At 43.5% G+C, this 13,612-nt stretch overlaps 1 protein-coding gene across 3 annotated transcripts in view; it reads left to right on the top strand.

The window, feature by feature from the left end:
* The window catches only part of CGN (cingulin), a 235,070-nt gene extending 221,733 nt beyond the window's left edge, over positions 1-13,337 (top strand). For all 3 annotated transcript variants that reach the window (XM_085639426.1, XM_085639428.1, XM_085639427.1), the window contains 2 exons: positions 166-329; positions 9,684-13,337. In XM_085639426.1, the coding sequence (XP_085495552.1) occupies positions 166-329; positions 9,684-9,825 (306 nt within the window). In that variant the 3' untranslated portion in view covers positions 9,826-13,337. The remainder of the gene's footprint in view (positions 1-165; positions 330-9,683) is intronic.
* Positions 13,338-13,612: the final 275 nt, after the last annotated feature.

The following is a 13,612-nucleotide window of genomic DNA, read 5'->3' as shown; positions in this document are numbered from 1 at the left end:
TTGGCCGTTAACAAAGATGTGGAGTGATGTTCCCTCATGAGAATACTGCCACGACCATTGTTTTTCTGTTCCAGTTTTCTGTTGTGGAACCCAGGCATCTTTACTTCTTCCTTGCCAGTTCTTAACTCTTTTTGTTAAACATCTTTTTTTTTCCCACAATTCCAGCTCAATTTACGGGTGAAAGCTCTGAAGAGGCAGGTGGACGAAGCTGAGGAGGAGATTGAGCGTTTGGAAGGCCTGAGGAAGAAAGCATTAAGGGATCTCGAAGAACAACATGAAATTAATGAACAGCTTCAAGCACGCGTGAAAGCTTTGGAGAAGGACACATGGTAAGTGATGCGTGCTTCAGAGAAAGACCCGAGTTCTCTAATAGAGGTTCCTCATAAGGCATGTGATTCTTTCCCTTTTGATACTTGAGATGGAATGGCTGCTTATCTAGGATGAGTAAATGTTGTGTGAAGAGAAGCTTGTGGGTAAGATAAAGTAGGTAGTCCTTTGCTGTAGGTAATGGGCAATCTTTGGAGAGGGGTGTGTTATGAGCACAAGTGGGAGGGTCAAATCGTATTGTGTGATATATAAAGTTGTTGTCCAGGACTGCTGTTATGAGGAAATATCACATCTAGTTATAAACCTCTTGCAGGCCACTAAAAAAATAATTGTGGGTTCATTTGACGCCGAGTAATTATAGCTTTTAAAATAATGTTCAGGCTTGGAAGGTGGTTGGGCCTTCTCAACTTTTCAGTCTATGGGGTTAAGATTAGTGGCCGAGGCTGTGGGGAAGAGCAGGTAGGAAGGCTGTAGAAGATGAGTTTTTGAAGGTTCTCAAGATAAATGGCTTGCGATGTGTGTTCCAGAGGAGAACAGGTGTATGGTTGATATTGTAGAGAATAGAGTGTTCCCCAAAATTGGACATATTTGGATATGAATTCATATATATCTCTTGACTATTCCCTGACCCAAACATTTTTTTTAAATCTAACCTAATTCGAATGAAACTAGCTTTAAAAATGGCAGCCGGCTTGGGTCCCTTTTAATAGTTCTTTTCAAAATGAAAAATATAGGGTGCTGAAGCATGCTAGTGAAAACTGGACGCTGAACAGTCATGCTGTGGCATGATAGTAGTTTGAAGGACATTCAGCTTCTAATGAGGTGGGAGGTGTTGTGAAGGAAATATACGGTGTGTGATAGAAGCTGCAAAGGGCACAGGATATGTGATGAGGTGACAAATCTTGCAAAACAATTTATGGAGTATGTGATAAATCTGTGCTAGACACAAAACCTTTTAAAGTGGGATGTCTACTCATGGAAGTGAAAGGTGAGACAAGGCGAGAGAATCCATGAAGTATATGTAACATCATTGAGCTGAAGGTTTATTGAATAACGTATTGGTGGGGAATGATGTCATTATTCGGGAGGTCAAGTGGAGCTTGTTTGTGTAATACAATATTAAAGCTCTAGAGAGGAATAAATACGACTTGGTAAAAGATTGTGTGCCACACACGTATAAATGTGTGCACATGGTGCATAAGAGTAGCCAAATGCAGATATAGGGAAGCACGACAGAGAACTCCTGCATATTTTGTCAGTCCAGATGTGAAGCAAGATAGTACTTTTTGATTTGCTCATTTGCCTTGGCTCAGACATTGCTTGGGTCACGAGGTGCATGGCAAAGGGAGTGTATGAAACTTCCTCACCCAGGGAGTGGGATGCAGGTGAGACCTGGATTCAAGATCTGTGCTGGCAGAGCACACGCCCTTGGAGTTGGCAACCCCTCCAGCCTCATCTGAACATATAAAGGGCAGCTGGCAAGCTATAATTACAAGCAATAAAGGAAGACATGAATAATAGAACACCAGCAAGTAACAAAAGGGTTCCTGATGTCTTCAGTTGATTAGCTGGGAGGACCAGTCAAATATTTTCTTTGGTGGCGCCTGATATTGCTTTGTTTTGTCAAGCCCTTTTATTTTCTATAGCTCACTCCATGTGCATGTACAGATTCAACACAAAGGGAAAACTATCAATGTAAGGCAAAGAGAAAATGTAAAGGCTTACTAGCCACAAAATGTTAATGCATGCAGTATGCTATATCTTAATTATTACATTTCAGATATTCTAATTACACGGGGAATATGCCAAAATATTTTCCTTGGCGCCACTAATTTCACATTACCTAGAGGAAGCTAGTTCATTAAAAAAAAGCATCATCAAAGCAACTAGGTCTCACCTATGAGAGTTATAGGCAATTATTTTTAGCTACACTGTGCAGCAATGCAGCTGCTGTGCTGTGTGGCTAAAAATAATATTTAAAAAGCGGTATGATGCAGTTAGTGCTAATTGCTTTTTTTTAATTTAAAAAAACAAAAATGTTGTAGTGGGCTTGACAATGAGGCAAAACGGAGCAAAGGCGGAAGAAAGATGGTTGCGGGCGGATGGAGAGGCCACATGAAAGACAGTGGGGAAGCACAAGGACAACAGAGTGAACAAGAGTGGATAGGACAGAACAATGACAATAGGGGGAGGGTCAGGGAAGCAAGCTGACAATGGAGGGTGGGTGGTTGGCTAAGTGCAAGATGACAACGGGAGATTGGCGTTAGGGGCAGGAGTAGCTAGCTGACATTGGAGGTTTGGTCTGGGTCTTGAGCAGCGAGCTGACAACATTTGATGGCGCAGTTATCTGACAACAGAGAGTCAGTGGAAGGGAATGGGGAGCAAGCTGGCAACATTTAATGGTGCAGCAATGTGACAACAGAGGGTCACTGGAAGGGGATGGGACAGCAAGCTGACAACGGAGGATGGGTGGGGCTTTAGGAAGAAGCTGATAATGAATTGTGGTGAGGAGTGACTGCGAAAGCTCACAGACAGCGGTGGAAAGATAGGGCAGCAAGCTGACAACAGAGTGTGGGCAGTAAGGGCTATGGAAGCACTCTGACAACAGAGGTTATCTGGAGGACATGGGGGGAAGCACACAGACAACAAAGGGTGAGCAGTAGGGGATGGGGAAACCCAAACAAGGGAAGATGGGTTGGAGGGGCTGCATAAGCAGACAACACAGAGTGGGTGGAAGTTGATGGGGAAACACACTAACAGAGGGTGGTGGGTTGAGCTGAGGAAGCCGATGGACAACGGAGGGTGGGCGGGCTGGGGAGTAAACTGACAAGGGGATGGTGGGGGAAGCAAGAACTGCATGGGAAGATGGGTGGGAAGGAAGCAAGAAGGCCAACTGAGGGAGAGCATGAAAAGGTAACTTTGAATGGGGAGAAGTACAGGATGAATACAGATGGAAAAAACATGCACTCTCTCATAAAGTATGAAGTACCTCAACAAAAAGAAAAGAGTACTGCCTGAAAAATGAGCAGTGGTGGGGCACAAGTAATGCATCCATGCTTCAGGGGAGGGACAAAAGCAAGAAGAGGGAGGAAGGTCTACGGAAGCTGACGAATAATCAAGCAAATGAGTAACAAGGAAGCCAACCTGTGGTACGACACAAGCGGGCTGTAAGCCCACGGTAAGCTAACAATGTGTCTCGAAACAGTTGCAGTCTAAGGCGAGACCTAACAAAGTTGTAAACCAAAAAATCAAGAACTGCATAATTGATAATAGAAAAAATCATACTGCATGAATCGATCACAATAGATTGGAAAAAAATATTATTTCAGCTTGCACAAAACAAAGGCCCTCCCAACACTCTAAAACCTAACAAGTGCACTAAAAACATATTTTAAAAAAAGCCATGTCTCTTACCAAGTCTGTAAATAGCTCTGCCCTTGCTCTTCCTATCTACATGGTTGCACTGCAGGTAGGACTAAAGAAAAGATTCTGAAAAAGACGATACTTTAAATTTACATTTTTAGCGAGGCCACCACCCTTGTGTGCTGGCCTCGGTTTTGTATCCTTGTGTCTCATTCCCTTTATTTCCACCTCCTGTACTCCACGATGGGTATTGCCTAATGCACAATCATGTTTGAATGTTTTCAGGTGTTTTCTGAAAGTGGTTTATTTTTGCAGTTCGTTTTTTATTTGTCTTCATGTGCACATGCTGTCAATCGTGAGTTCCTGGGACTGCTTGTAGAAAAGGTCCTTTTAAAAAGTACAGAGTAAAATTGTAGAGGTACAAACTTCTAATTTTAAAGTATTCCTGGGCATATATGAAAATATAATGGTGAGTTGTTGAATGTTTATAATCTTTGCCCTTTTACCATTAAGGGCACCATGAGTGCTTAAAATGGGTTTGCCCTGCTGTTATGGTAATAAGGATACAGTGTTTAAGTCCACCCTAGATGTCGTAGCCACACAACTTGAATCAAGGCTATAGACATCTCAGTTGAAATGATCTATTCCCAATATCTCTGCCCTCTGCCGGTGCAAGAAACAAACACTTTTACCAAGTCTTTACTGTATCAGGATCGCCAACACTCCATCAAGGAGTTTCTCTTAGTCATTCAAAAGACAAAGCAAGCTCTTGACTCAGGACTGTTCTTCAGGTTTACCTCCTCAAAAGCCCTTTTAACTAAAGAGTAGTCAATTATCTAGCATTCTGTTTCCACAAGAATCCGCTCCCATTTTGAACCTTTAAAGCGAAGGATACTAAATACCACACCTCCCAAAGGATGATCCTTTGTTTGCATTGGGACTCTTCCAGTACAATATAGGCCTTAGTCCCAGCTGCTCAGGCATAAGGCGGAGGAGGTCTAGCCCCTCTGACTTTCCTGTTTTCAGGTCTTTAGAGCGGGGTCATTGGAGCAATAGGAAAAAAATAGGTACCAAAATTCTCTTAGGAAATAGTACCCTCATCTCTGAACTCCGGTCATGACCTTTAGAATCTATGCACATTATCCAAATATCCCTTACTGGTGAAATGGGGAATGTAGTACCAGCTCCATTTTATACCCTATATAAAATCAAATGCACAAGTGCCTTCTATCCAGATTCCAGCCCAGAAACATCGCACGTATGGGGACTCTCCAGGTTCCTGACAAAATAATACTTAATCCAAGTGAAGGTGATCCCTGCCTTTTGGTACTGCCCGACCTATCAGCACGTATAGTATGACTAAACAGGAAGTACTTCTCATGATCATTCAGATTAGAATTGGCCATAGAGGACATTCCTAAACTGGTTCTCCTTCCTCAAAGAGGTTGCAGTTCATGAAGCTTGAATCCTTCAAATCTTCTACCTTCCTATAAAATGTACAGCGCCCCAGGTTTCTGTTTTATGAAGCTATCTTTTTTTAGTATTGAGGTAGATCTTTTAGTTCCGGTGTTTCTGGAAGGTGATTTCGCCACTCACCATTCTGGAGACACTCATCATTACCAGAGAGTCAAGAAATCAAGACTATAAAAGGCTTCATAGAATGGCTATTAAACTTAGGAGCTTGTGCTCTTTGATGTGCCTCCCTGGAGAATGAATTTCTCTGACTCACCAAAAACTCTCTTCATTCCTCAATATCGAAAAATACTTAACCAACTGGTCACCATGGTAATGCCAAAGCTCCTGCTTGCAAAAACCAAAGGAAATGATGGATGGAGTGTTGAAAATTGCAAGCACTCACCCCCAGTCAACTGATCTGGGTTTAATCCATCACCGTTCTTTAGCCCACTCTGCCACCCCAGTTCAGACATGGCCCTATGCAAATCAGTCTGACCCTGTGCCTCATGGGAACAGTCCAGCCCGAACTGCCAAGCCATGTCTTTCCTGGACCGGAAACAAGCTTCCTAGGACCGGTTTCTGGCATTTCAGCCGTCTTCGGCCAGGCTTGCTTGAATCCAGTGGCAAAGTGAGCAAGGGACTCCCGTCTGAGCCTACCCTGCCAACTTATGGCGAACAAAGCAAAAACCAAAGGAAATGATGGATGGAGTGTTGAAAATTGCAAGCACTCACCCCCAGTCAACTGATCTGGGTTTAATCCATCACCGTTCTTTAGCCCACTCTGCCACCCCAGTTCAGACATGGCCCTATGCAAATCAGTCTGACCCTGTGCCTCATGGGAACAGTCCAGCCCGAACTGCCAAGCCATGTCTTTCCTGGCCCGGAAACAAGCTTCCTAGGACCGGTTTCTGGCATTTCAGCCGTCTTCGGCCAGGCTTGCTTGAATCCAGTGGCAAAGTGAGCAAGGGACTCACGTCTGAGCCTACCCTGCCAACTTATGGCGAACAAAGCAAAAACCAAAGGAAATGATGGATGGAGTGTTGAAAATTGCAAGCACTCACCCCCAGTCAACTGATCTGGGTTTAATCCATCACCGTTCTTTAGCCCACTCTGCCACCCCAGTTCAGACATGGCCCTATGCAAATCAGTCTGACCCTGTGCCTCATGGGAACAGTCCAGCCCGAACTGCCAAGCCATGTCTTTCCTGGCCCGGAAACAAGCTTCCTAGGACCGGTTTCTGGCATTTCAGCCGTCTTCGGCCAGGCTTGCTTGAATCCAGTGGCAAAGTGAGCAAGGGACTCACGTCTGAGCATACCCTGCCAACTTATGGCGAACAAAGCAAAAACCAAAGGAAATGATGGATGGAGTGTTGAAAATTGCAAGCACTCACCCCCAGTCAACTGATCTGGGTTTAATCCATCACCGTTCTTTAGCCCACTCTGCCACCCCAGTTCAGACATGGCCCTATGCAAATCAGTCTGACCCTGTGCCTCATGGGAACAGTCCAGCCCGAACTGCCAAGCCATGTCTTTCCTGGCCCGGAAACAAGCTTCCCAGGACCGGTTTCTGGCATTTCAGCCGTCTTCGGCCAGGCTTGGTTGAATCCAGTGGCAAAGTGAGCAAGGGACTCACGTCTGAGCATACCCTGCCAACTTATGGCGAACAAAGCAAAAACCAAAGGAAATGATGGATGGAGTGTTGAAAATTGCAAGCACTCACCCCCAGTCAACTGATCTGGGTTTAATCCATCACCGTTCTTTAGCCCACTCTGCCACCCCAGTTCAGACATGGCCCTATGCAAATCAGTCTGGGAAGACATGGTTTGGCAGTTCGGGCTGGACTGTTCCCATGAGGCACAGGGTCAGACTGATTTGCATATGGCCATGTCTGAACTGGGGTGGCAGAGTGGGCTAAAGAACGGTGATGGATTAAACCCAGATCAGTTGACTGGGGGCGAGTGTTTGCAATGTTCAACACTCCGTCCATCATTTCCTTTGGTTTTTGCTTTGTTCGCCATAAGTTGGCAGGGTATGCTCAGACGTGAGTCCCTTGCTCACTTTGCCACTGGATTCAAGCAAGCCTGGCTGAAGACGGCTGAAATGCCAGAAACCGGTCCTAGGAAGCTTGTTTCCGGTCCAGGGAAGACATGGTTTGGCAGTTCGGGCTGGACTGTTCCCATGAGGCACAGGGTCAGACTGATTTGCATATGGCCATGTCTGAACTGGGGTGGCAGAGTGGGCTAAAGAACGGTGATGGATTAAACCCAGATCAGTTGACTGGGGGTGAGTGTTTGCAATGTTCAACACTCCGTCCATCATTTCCTTTGGTTTTTGCTTTGTTCGCCATAAGTTGGCAGGGTATGCTCAGACGTGAGTCCCTTGCTCACTTTGCCACTGGATTCAAGCAAGCCTGGCTGAAGACGGCTGAAATGCCAGAAACCGGTCCTAGGAAGCTTGTTTTCGGTCCAGGGAAGACATGGTTTGGCAGTTCGGGCTGGACTGTTACCATGAGGCACAGGGTCAGACTGATTTGCATATGGCCATGTCTGAACTGGGGTGGCAGAGTGGGCTAAAGAACGGTGATGGATTAAACCCAGATCAGTTGACTGGGGGTGAGTGTTTGCAATGTTCAACACTCCGTCCATCATTTCCTTTGGTTTTTGCTTTGTTCGCCATAAGTTGGCAGGGTATGCTCAGACGTGAGTCCCTTGCTCACTTTGCCACTGGATTCAAGCAAGCCTGGCTGAAGACGGCTGAAATGCCAGAAACCGGTCCTAGGAAGCTTGTTTCCGGTCCAGGGAAGACATGGTTTGGCAGTTCGGGCTGGACTGTTCCCATGAGGCACAGGGTCAGACTGATTTGCATATGGCCATGTCTGAACTGGGGTGGCAGAGTGGCCTAAAGAACGGTGATGGATTAAACCCAGATCAGTTGACTGGGGGTGAGTGTTTGCAATGTTCAACACTCCGTCCATCATTTCCTTTGGTTTTTGCTTTGTTCGCCATAAGTTGGCAGGGTATGCTCAGACGTGAGTCCCTTGCTCACTTTGCCACTGGATTCAAGCAAGCCTGGCTGAAGACGGCTGAAATGCCAGAAACCGGTCCTAGGAAGCTTGTTTCCGGTCCAGGGAAGACATGGTTTGGCAGTTCGGGCTGGACTGTTCCCATGAGGCACAGGGTCAGACTGATTTGCATATGGCCATGTCTGAACTGGGGTGGCAGAGTGGGCTAAAGAACGGTGATGGATTAAACCCAGATCAGTTGACTGGGGGTGAGTGTTTGCAATGTTCAACACTCCGTCCATCATTTCCTTTGGTTAAAGCTCCTGCTTGACCATATATCAGAGTCTACAATGCTTCAGCCCATCTCTGTGCCAATCAAGGCTGCATCCTGCCAGCTTCACGCCCTGAGAAAACCTAAACACACAGTTTCATCAAAAGATTTCATAGGGCTGGTCCATATTTTCCAGCTATTGCACTTTAATGGTAGCATCACAGTGGCATTATCTATCTAGTGCATCTGTAGCTTTTGTATCAAACCAGAACAGATGCACAAGAGGGTCAAAATTCTTAGGGGCATCGGTTGGCCTAGCTGGTGGCGGTTTATCTCTTTTCCACCTTTTTGATTAGCACATTTCTACTAAGGGAAATGGGTGTTCAAGTGTATTGGTGATGGTTGCATCATGGAAAAGTAAAGAATATCCTACCATTTTCAAGGGTTTCCTCATTGAATTCATGAGCCATGTGCCTTCAGCTCTGGGAAACTAAATTAAGAACCTAACACCTTGTGCAGTTTTCAGCATAGACGTCCAGTCAACTGCCTAATCAGTGTTCAATCTAGATGCCTAAAGGGACAGGGCAGTTAGCTTTTAAAGCTGTGCTGCTTTCTGGGCCACAATTGTGAAGATCCACATGATGGAGCTTGAATTACAAGTAAGTAACTTTTCCTTTTTACACAGATTTTCTTTGTGTTCAAGATGATGGAATAGAGGTTTAAGAATGAGAACGAGTTCCATTTAAGATAATCACTGTATTCAAAAATACCATCCAGCACATTTCTACTTCAGCAGTTTATCAGGCCTCAGTCTTATCTTCGTTTGCAACAGTTTGCCTTTGGCCGTCCTCAGAGCACATTGGTGTAATCTTCTGGAAACTGTGTTTTTGATGGCTACATCTGCCTGTGGATTTCTCACCTTTTGAATTACTCCAGTACGCAGCATTCCACAAAAACAATAAAGTAGCCACCAGAGAAAGCGTTACTTAAGCTAAGGAACTTGTTCATCATGAGCATCAAAGAAACATTGGAAAGCATGTGGAGCACAGCTAGCCAATTGGAAGCAGAGAGACCTCAACAAAAAGCAAACTGGAATTGAGTGAAAAATTAGATGCACAGTAGTAGTATGCGAAATCAGTAGGAGTGTTATTGTGAGCTTTTAATTCTGATTTTTCTTGTCAAGTGCTTTGACTGCGAGACTTGAAGGAAACTAAATGTGTAGAGTTTTATGTGGCAAAGTATTAAAATGATCTCTCTCTTTATCCAGGCGTAAGAGTGTTCGCACAACCGCAGACTCTTCACTACACGATGACGATCTAAGTTCTGATGGGGAGTTCGACACTGCCTATGATCCCTCGTCAATCAAGTCATTGCTTACTGAGAGTAACCTGCAGACCAGTTCCTGCTAAGTGCTGCTTTGAACACGGGCTCTTTGAGCAGACACCAGAGGAGTACTATATCTGGTGACTAGAGGAACAGAATGGAATCCAGCTGCCGATCCCTCAACGATGATAGATGGCAAATGTTTTCCAGTAACATGACAAGTGTTGTTTCGGCATGAATACCTTTAGGAAGGGTATCGTTTGCGTCTCCTTCACCATCTGATTTGTGTCTTGATCTGGAATCCATGGATAGCTGGGAGCTTGGGAGATACTAGTGCTCTCGGAAATTACTTGGCTAATGTGCACTGGACTAGATATCAGCAGTTGTCGCCAAGATACTGGACTGAGCGTAAATATTGTATACCTGTCTAAAAGGGCAATGGCAAAGAATTTTTTTTTTTTTTTACTTCAAAGGGAAAAAAGCTCTGATGTTAAACTGCGCACTTTTGTGATAAATGTGAAATAATGGAATTGGATTCATGCAGGCTTCTTAACTGTAAGTGACGCCTCATCTGTCACCCGAGTGGTGACGCCCATTTGTAGGATGCTGCAGCAGACCGAATTGGCCAGTTTGACACCTCTTCTTGAATGTTCAGTTCATCTGCTCACTTAGGGCCAGCCACCAATACTGTCTTTATAATGAGGCCTTTGCGTTCAGTGACCTATCCTCTACCTCTGGAATACATTCTTGGAATAGAGAAACATTGGCTGTCTGGCACAGAGAGAGCGGCTTTGGGTACACCCACCCACCCACACACATTTACACACACACACATTTCTTTCTTTTGCATACCCACCATCCTATATTCTCCTTACCGTTTCTTTAAGAGATACAGACATTCTACATGCGTGATTTTATGTGTGCACCAACATTCACAAACTTGCCTTCATTCATGTGCATTTACACACACCTTCATGCATGCTCAGCTAAGAGTGCACAAATCTCAAATTTTCAGATCAATGCACACACTTGTCACAATGATTGTTTTGTAATAATTAACAAAGTTGTCCTCCATATCCACCTTTTTTGTTATTTCAGTTTGTGCAATGCATCTTGGGCAGAGTTTTACACTATGTTTATTTCTTGTCGACCACTAAGACTGTTTTTTATATCTGAATCTGTGCTTTTTTTGAGTTTCCTACCCTTAAAAAGCCACTTCTGTTAGGAACTTTAAAGAATCCATACGTTTTTTGTGTGCAGTTTTGCTAAGCTCAAATCTGCTTTTCGATAGCAACCTATGTAAACCCACATGGACCTGATCCAAGTTTAGCTAAAAAAACTCGAATTTCTGTTTGTCTGTTGCTGAAAGCTCTCTCTAGCCCTCGGTGCGTATCCGTTTGCAGCAGATCTTATGTGCCTTGAATTATCATGTTGCTGCTGGCTGCCAATAGATGTGCTCCTTTATCAACTGAGAGGTTACAGCAGTATTGACTTCAAACGTTTGTGCTAGGAAATGAACATATCTTGACAAACAAATAGAAGCCTAATCAAAATAATTGTATGCGTTTAATATAGATGTAAAATTTGGGAGCATATATCCCCATAGGGTTCTCCTCCTTCGAGTAAGGTGCTTTTTATCCTGAGCCATAAGCGTTGTGCGGAAATTCGGTCTTTGGTCATCCTAGTGATTCAAATATCTTGTGCCCTGGGTATATAAATATTCATTGATTTGTCCATATCTCTTATTGCTATTGTTTTTGTCCTTCAACCCAATGAAAGCTAACTAGGCGAATACCTGAATATATGCAATTTTTCAAGTTATAAATTCTGAAGTTTAGCAGAATACACAAGGATAACAAATGTTTTATTGCAGATTTGAAATATAAGTGCAGCTATGTCTGTCTTTTAATGATAGAGGTTTATTGTGGTCAGGTTGGGTTTTTATTCTGACTGGATCAATTTGGTAGAGCTGAGTCTATTTGTGTTGCTGGTATTGTTCATAGCATTTTTATTCGTTTTTTTAAATAATATTTTTGTGATAACATCAACATACCTTGTGCAACAAAGGTCTGAAAGAGACCAGAAGTAGAAAGCCTTATGCCTGGGATTCTAAAATTGGTTCCTTTAGTTGCAGCTGTCTATAAGGTTTCAGATGTGAGAACATTGTGTCTGTTCTAAGGAGCGTATTAGTGAGTATGTTTAATGTGCTATACAATCTTGAGTGAGATTTTCTCTCTGCATAATGTGTATGACTTTCTACCCAAGTTCTTCGTGTTTCTGATCGTCCATAAGACCATATTCACTCCCTGATCTTAACTGAGTGAGAGGCATAAACATCTACTTAGACTTAATTCAGAAGTTAGGACTTATAGGCATCAATTTTTATTCTCCTTTATGGATTTTAGGTTCTGCTGGTGGATATTTTTACTCCAGATTTCTCTTAATTTCGTGTCTAGATCCAAGCCTTTCAGGTGCATCACACCGTAGTCCTTAACTGTGGAGGAATTCAATCTGTAATGCAAACGTATGGTATGAATAATTCAGCGAAGAGCAATAATAGTTGAGCTATATATGTATGAAGCCTCAGCCTCCTGCAGGTGACTACCATGATCCTGCCGCGCTTTGCACACTTTGGTAAAAGTACATACACTACAGACATATAATATGGGCATTGGAGTCCTGCCATCTCCCATATGCTAACAATTATTGCACAAGGTGCTCTTTCTTGACAAGATTTTGTTTTCCTGTTCCCCTGCAACATCCAAAAACGTTACCCTAATCCCCGGCACAGAGGTCAGCTAGAATCCTAGTGCTGTGGGGGAAAATGTATATTTGTTGCATGATGCAACCTTCTGAGACTGCGGTTGTACAATACCCGTACCTGCTTTTGTATAAATAAATTCATATATTTTTTAAAATGATGATGCAGGTAGGTTTGTGGTTTGAAGATGAAGTTGTTCCTAGAATTAAGATACCTTGAGATGTGTACATAATTTTCCGTCTCCTCTGTCGCTCTCCTTATCACTATTCTACCACCCAGATCTTATTCTTTTCCTCTCCTTGTATGATTTTCTCTCCTATACTTCTGTCCCCATCTCATTTTCTTTTCCACCTTTTGCTATCTTCAGTTTCTCCATTGTCAGCATGGTCTTCAGTTCTCAAGGTTTTCTTTCCCTTCATACTCTTTAAGCCTTTACTTTTTGGTCCTCCTAATGAGCTCTTTCTCTTCCCCAACATTTCTTCTGTCACAAGTCCCATTTTCCTTTTCCACCTCTTGTGTCATACAGCTTTAGAAGAATGAGAGATTGGGTTTAAGAGGCAGATCACTCTGCTTCTCCACTTGTGCATTTCCCACCCCATCTAACTTCCTTTGGATTTAGAGGTGAAGAAAATTCACACCATTTCCCACTCTCGTTTACAAGGATATATAATATATAGGTTAATTATTGTTGTACAGTCGTATAAATGATTTTTTTATAAAGGCTTTTTAATTTGGTCCGGAACTCTTATTCTTCCTTTTTGCACCAAGATCCTTTCCTTTAGAGAATTGTACTGCACTACTGGATCAAACAATAAAAAGGACTATATGTAAATAGAATTTGTCTTCCTTAGTGATTCTTTCTCTTGTGTGCTCTGTAGTTTCCCCTTTATGTGCATTCCACACTCTCATAAATGTCTCGCTCTGGTATGTGAATGTCAAGTCAGCTGCCCTTAGTGATTTACCAGCCAACAATAGTTAGGATCGAAATTGGTTGCTGTGTCCTCAACCGGTTACATTCCTCTGTCCAGAACACTGTGCTTCTGGCTACTATGTTCCCTCAGGCCTGTGGCCTACCCGTGCTGGTGCTAAAGTTCAGTGTAATCGGGTTTATG

This window comes from Triturus cristatus, chromosome 12, assembly GCF_964204655.1.
Source record: "Triturus cristatus chromosome 12, aTriCri1.1, whole genome shotgun sequence".
In the NCBI taxonomy this organism is placed as follows: domain Eukaryota; kingdom Metazoa; phylum Chordata; class Amphibia; order Caudata; family Salamandridae; genus Triturus; species Triturus cristatus.
This window is presented reverse-complemented; position numbering and strand designations above follow the sequence as displayed.